Source organism: Rhinatrema bivittatum, chromosome 6 (assembly GCF_901001135.1).
Source record: "Rhinatrema bivittatum chromosome 6, aRhiBiv1.1, whole genome shotgun sequence".
In the NCBI taxonomy this organism is placed as follows: Eukaryota; Metazoa; Chordata; class Amphibia; order Gymnophiona; family Rhinatrematidae; genus Rhinatrema; species Rhinatrema bivittatum.
The window spans coordinates 51,713,982-51,719,981 of NC_042620.1; the positions used below are offsets into that span (position 1 = coordinate 51,713,982).

The 6,000-nt window shown below is 36.3% G+C and overlaps 1 protein-coding gene across 11 annotated transcripts in view; it reads left to right on the forward strand.

Annotated features, from left to right (window-relative positions):
- The window catches only part of R3HDM1 (R3H domain containing 1), a 476,151-nt gene extending 473,777 nt beyond the window's left edge, over positions 1-2,374 (forward strand). For all 11 annotated transcript variants that reach the window (XM_029605380.1, XM_029605381.1, XM_029605379.1 and 8 more), the window contains one exon: positions 990-2,374. In XM_029605380.1, coding sequence (XP_029461240.1) covers positions 990-1,357 — 368 coding nt within the window. In that variant the 3' untranslated portion in view covers positions 1,358-2,374. The remainder of the gene's footprint in view (positions 1-989) is intronic.
- Positions 2,375-6,000: the final 3,626 nt, after the last annotated feature.

Genomic DNA, 6,000 nt, shown 5'->3' on the forward strand with positions numbered 1-6,000 from the left:
TGTTATTACACTCTGAGCTCAATGTTTTTCTGTTGGCTGAGTGTTGAAATGGTTAACTGTTAATAATCAAGTTTTTGTTAGTTTTTCCATAATTTGCTTTTGCGGAAAATACTGGCAGGCTGATGTCACTGCAGGGGTATATATATATTGTGATGTCAGCTTTGGTCCATCCTCCATCTGTTGGTAGAGGTGCATAACCCATTGGTTTTGGATTCACCTGTCTATACTAAGGAAATTAGCAGGTAAGTAGTCATTTCTTTCAATGCATCCATTTAAAAAAAAAAAAAAAAGACATAACTGTCTGACTAACCTCAGCAACTTGTAACTCCATGTCCAATGAGGAGTCCAGTTTAATAACTAATCATTTCACTTCTGAAACGGGAGTAAATGTCAACTTCAGCAGGTAAAATTTTCCACCTTCATTGGCCCAACTCATAGTATTATGGTGGTATTAGCATCTTATAGCACTAGAATTTGGTTATTGCTTGTTGATGTAATAAAGTTCACAACTGACAGTTACTGGTTTTACATAATCTTGTATGTATGTCAATTCTGATTGTTATTACAATGTACAAATAAATTTATAGTCATGCCTTTTTGTTGGTAGATCAAAGCAAGTTATATTCAGGTACTATAGGTATTTCCCTGTCCTCAGAGGGTTTTAAATCTTAGGACCTCATTTACTAAACATTTTTCCCATAGACACAAAATGAGAGAAAAGCCTTAGTAATTCAGGCCCCAAGTTTGTACCTGAGGCAATGGCAGGTGAAGTGACTTGCCCAAGGCCATAAGGAACAGCAGTGTTTTATCTTTTTTATGTAGAAGATAGTGCTATAATTTGAACTTTACATACACTGCTACTCCACCGAGACTCTTTTGCACATTAGATATGCTGTCTAAAGACTCTTATCCTGAGGCTAAAAGTTGTAAATGAAATTCATAAAAATTATCTTTTTGACACTGGATTTTAATTCTACAATTTATTGCAGGTGTTGGAAAAGTTTTAGAAGTTATGGAACTGCCAGAAGGAATAAGCCGTTCAGAAGCTGAAAAGTTATTTGGAGAACTATTTAAAGTTGGTGCCAAGATTCGATGGATACGGGATACCCAGTCCCAGCAAACACAGCAGCAACATCACCATCACTACTGTGGCAGTGGAGACAGCAATGCAAACAGTGAACACTCCAAACCTTCCATTGACTTGGCCGCATCATATACAATTCTAGCAATGTTCCCTACTATTCCAGCAGCTCAGAATGCACTGAAGAAACAAAATAACTCAGTTAACAAGTTTAGACTGAGAGCAAGCAGGAAGCACTACAACTTGCATATTTTGGAAAGGGCTAGTTCTCAGTAGCAAAATTACATTGTTGGACATTCAGCCTTTATTACTTCCATGTCCTTCTCCCTTTTCCTTGATCGGCTTGATTTTAGGGGGTTTCTTTTAAATATAGAGACCTCTAGGATGTGTTGTCATAAGGTGTTACAGCTTTTGAAGAAAAGCCCAGTGATCCAACAAGAATGAAAAAGAAAGATAAAGTGTAAAACAGATAAGAATCTGTCCTGTTTTGACATTTATATATTGACAGTATTCTGTGAAGATTGCTGTTAAATTGCCCCTCCATTTTATAATAATTTTTTTTTTATTTCTGAAGTCTTGTATCTGATCTAAAGCACTCTAGTACAGCAAATTTTGTTCAAAATGGATACCCATGTTCAACTTTATATTTCTTAATCCCTTTTCACAACCAGCACTGCACTGTCAGTTAAAAAGGGGAGGGGGAGAGGGGAATTTTGTTATAAAATTAATGTTGCATTTATTTACTGTTATGCTAGCAGAATCATTTCGGGGTAGAATATTCCTTTTCCTCTGTATCACCCATCAAAGGAGAAACCTTCTCAAATAACTACTGAAATACTTCACAAAGTCCTTTCTTACTGGAATGCATTAACTGTGTGGAAATTAATTGTAAATAAATTATGTTCTTGAAAAATTAATCAGATAATTTAATTTCAGAATTGAAAGGAAGACAGAAATACTTCTAACGCAAAAGAAAGCACTAAGTGTTTAGGTGGAAACACAAATCTCCCTCACTCAAAAATCCCAAGCTAATGTTCTAAACCAGGTCTTCCCACAGCCCGCTTGGTTTTCAAGAATTGTACAATGAATATGCATGAGGAAAATTTGCATACATTGGAGATCAATTAAGTGCATATTCATTGCAGATATCCTGAAAACCAAACTGGCTGTGGGAAGACCTGGTTTAGAAAGTTAGTTTACATTCCCGTCTGTAATAAAAAAAAAAAAAAAAAAATGTTTTTTACTATTTTGTGTCTCAGATAATGTATTCAATTAGTGCTGGATACTTCTTAAGTGGTTTACAGTTTTATTCATCTTTTGCAGAGGATCACTGGACATCAAAAGAATAATTGCACATAAGAACAAATTTTTCCCCATTTCTGTGTAATTTTGCAAGGCTGTACAATGTGTGCTGATGCAAGCCTTTTTCAGTTGAAAAAAATAAATGTTTACAAATACAAAATATTCTTCACAGTCCACTTCTTCAAATGAAAAATGCTACTACATGCTCTATCAGATGTCTCACAGCATAAATTCTTCAAATATACGTATATAATACTCTATTGCAATTAAGTCCAACCATCTTCTCTCTTTTTGGTCCATATCACAGTTTTTGTTTCATGTTCTTGCTTATTTATAATTATTCAACTGTTTCTTTCCTCTTAATAATCTACTGAACAATGATTGAGTATAGACATTGACAGAACTTTTCTCCTACACTGAAAATGTACCTGTACATACATCATAAACTAAACTTTTGCTTAAGCTGCCTTTAGGCATATGAGCACGAGCAAGACATTTTGTTGCATGTTTAGAAAGCATGAGATTTTGGGATAGATGTAAATGTATTGTATAGAAAGTGCTAGTAAAACAAGGTTCAAACTCTCTCCTAATCCAAAGGAAGCCAAATATATAGAAATGGTTTAGTTTAATAATTTGCTATACTGCCTTTCTAAAATAAATCCAAAGCTGTGTACAACAAAGCATTCACAATAAAACATAAAAACAAATATTAGAAAGTAAAGCAACACAATGTAAAACAAAATAGTAAATAGTAATAAAATAGTTATGTATAGTTAAATTAATGGGAGAACAAAACACAAAGTAAAATAGAAATATCTTAGCGCTAGCTAAATGTATAGTTTATTTTTTAGAATATTAAATATTGCAAGTGAGAATGATGGCATTCCCTACACTTCTAACTTGTTTATATGGATTAATTTGGACTTTTAAATGCTGCTTACAAAACCTATCATCATCTTAAGTGATATAATTTATCACAGAACTTAAAACAAAGATGTAACTTTAAGTAGCTTTGGTCCATAATTGCAGAATGCTACATAGGCTTGCTTTAAAACTGCATTTTTAATCCTGTTTACAGTAGAGTTAGTAGCTACAATAGTTCTGGTTTTAAGGGACTCAGACGATCAAAAACTTCTTTTGAAGATTTTAGAAATTGGAATTTGCCACTGTTTAATCTCATCAAACAAATTTTTTTTTTTATTATGCCTAGGAACATGCCCACTCAGGACCACATTTGGGGTGGTCAGTGGCCGTCTGTTCTTCATATTGCCTTATATCACCTCGTTGAAAAGGCAAATCTGGATTGGACAATTATGATTGAGCCTTTGAGTCACTGTATAAATCAATTTCATTTTAGTACAGCCAAGAAAAAGGGGTTATATCAGAGGTGCTTGTACAATGTATAATCTTCTGAGCACTTATTTCCCAGTCAAAGCTGGAAGTCGGGCCATGAGGACCATCTAGGTTACATCGTTGCCAAGGACTGGGGCCATTCGGATGACCCTTCCGTGCAGCACTTCCCATAGGACCAGAGTAGTTAGGGCTGGCAGAATGTACTGGTAAGTAAGCCCCAACAAGGAATGAGGTCTGAGGGGAAAGAATAACTGAATAAAATTAAATTTCTCTTGCTAAATCATGTTGCGCATCTTCACAATGCGCCTTCATATAACTCTCATCAAGGCAGACAATACTACTGAAGTAAAGAAGAAAAATTCATATTGTCTGCATATCACCCAGGAAAAAAAGTGCCTACCCTTCCTCAGTGCTAGCGCTGACAGTGGTAGCAATAACCTTGAAAGGAGTACTGAGCTGGTGAGAATAGGATCTGTGAGTATTGTTTTGCTGGGAAAGTTTTTATGAGTTAAAGGTTAGGAATAGAATTCATTGCGGTCATTCCTGTTTCTTCTAACCTTTAGAATTTAAAAGTATGTAGCTTTTTTTGTTTCTATCTTTGGGATTCTTTTTTATAGATTTTCAATTAATACAAAGAAAGTAAAAACTTTGCACAGGGTACTTTACAGAGTACTTTACAGAGTAGTACATCACCTGGACTGGATGGTATACACCCCAGAGTTCTGAAGGAACTAAAAAATGAAATTTCAGATCTATTAGTAAAGATTTGTAACCTGTCCTTAAAATCATCCATTGTACCTGAAGACTGGAGGATAGCAAATGTAACCCCAATATTTAAAAAGGGCTCCAGGGGCGATCCGGGAAACTACAGACCGGTTAGCCTGACTTCAGTGCCAGGAAAAATAGTGGAATGTGTTCTAAACATCAAAATCTCAGAACATATAGAAAGGCATGGTTTAATGGAACAAAGTCGCATGGCTTTACCTAAGGCAAGTCTTGCCTCACAAATCTGCTTCACTTTTTTGAAGGAGTTAATAAACATGTGGATAAAGGTAGATGTAGTATACTTGGATTTTCAGAAGGTGTTTGACAAAGTTCCTCATGAGAGGCTTCTAGGAAAAGTAAAAAGTCATGGGGTAGGTGGCGATGTCCTTTCGTGGATTGCAAACTGGCTAAAAGACAGGAAACAGAGAGTAGGATTAAATGGACAATTTTCTCAGTAGAAGGGAGTGGGCAGTGGAGTGCCTCAGGGATCTGTATTGGGACCCATACTTTTCAATATATTTATAAATGATCTGGAAAGAAATACGACGAGTGAGATAATCAAATTTGCAGATGACACAAAATTGTTCAGAGTAGTTAAATCACAAGCAGATTGTGATAAATTGCAGGAAGACCTTGTGAGACTGGAAAATTGGGCATCCAAATGGCAGATGAAATTTAATGTGGATAAGTGCAAGGTGATGCATGTAGGGAAAAATAACCCATGCTATAATTACACAATGTTGGGTTCCATATTAGGTGCTACAACCCAAGAAAGTGGATAACACATTGAAATCGTCGGTTCAGTGTGCTGCAGCAGTCAAAAAAGCAAACAGAATGCTGGGAATTATTAGAAAGGGAATGGTGAATAAAACAGAAAATATCATAATGCCTCTGTATCACTCCATGGTGAGACCGCACCTTGAATACTGTGTACAATTCTGGTCGCCGCATCTCAAAAAAGATATAATTGCGATGGAGAAGGTACAGAGAAGGGCTACCAAAATGATAAGGGGAATGGAACAGCTCCCCTATGAGGAAAGACTAAAGAGGTTAGGACTTTGCAGCTTGGAGAAGAGACGGCTGGGGGGGGGATATGATAGAAATGTTTAAAATCATGAGAGGTCTAGAACGGGTAGATGTGAATCGGTTATTTACTCTTTCGGATAATAGAAAGACTAGGGGGCACTCCATGAAGTTAGCATGGGGCACATTTAAGACTAATCGGAGAAAGTTCTTTTTTACTCAACGCACGATTAAACTCTGGAATTTGTTGCCAGAGGATGTGGTTAGTGCAGTTAGTATAGCTGTGTTTAAAAAAGGATTGGATAAGTTCTTGGAGGAGAAGTCCATTACCTGCTATTAAGTTCACTTAGAGAATAGCCACTGCCATTAGCAATGGTAACATGGAATAGACTTAGTTTTTGGGTACTTGCCAGGTTCTTATGGCCTGGATTGGCCACTGTTGGAAACAGGATGCTGGGCTTAATGGACCCTTGGTC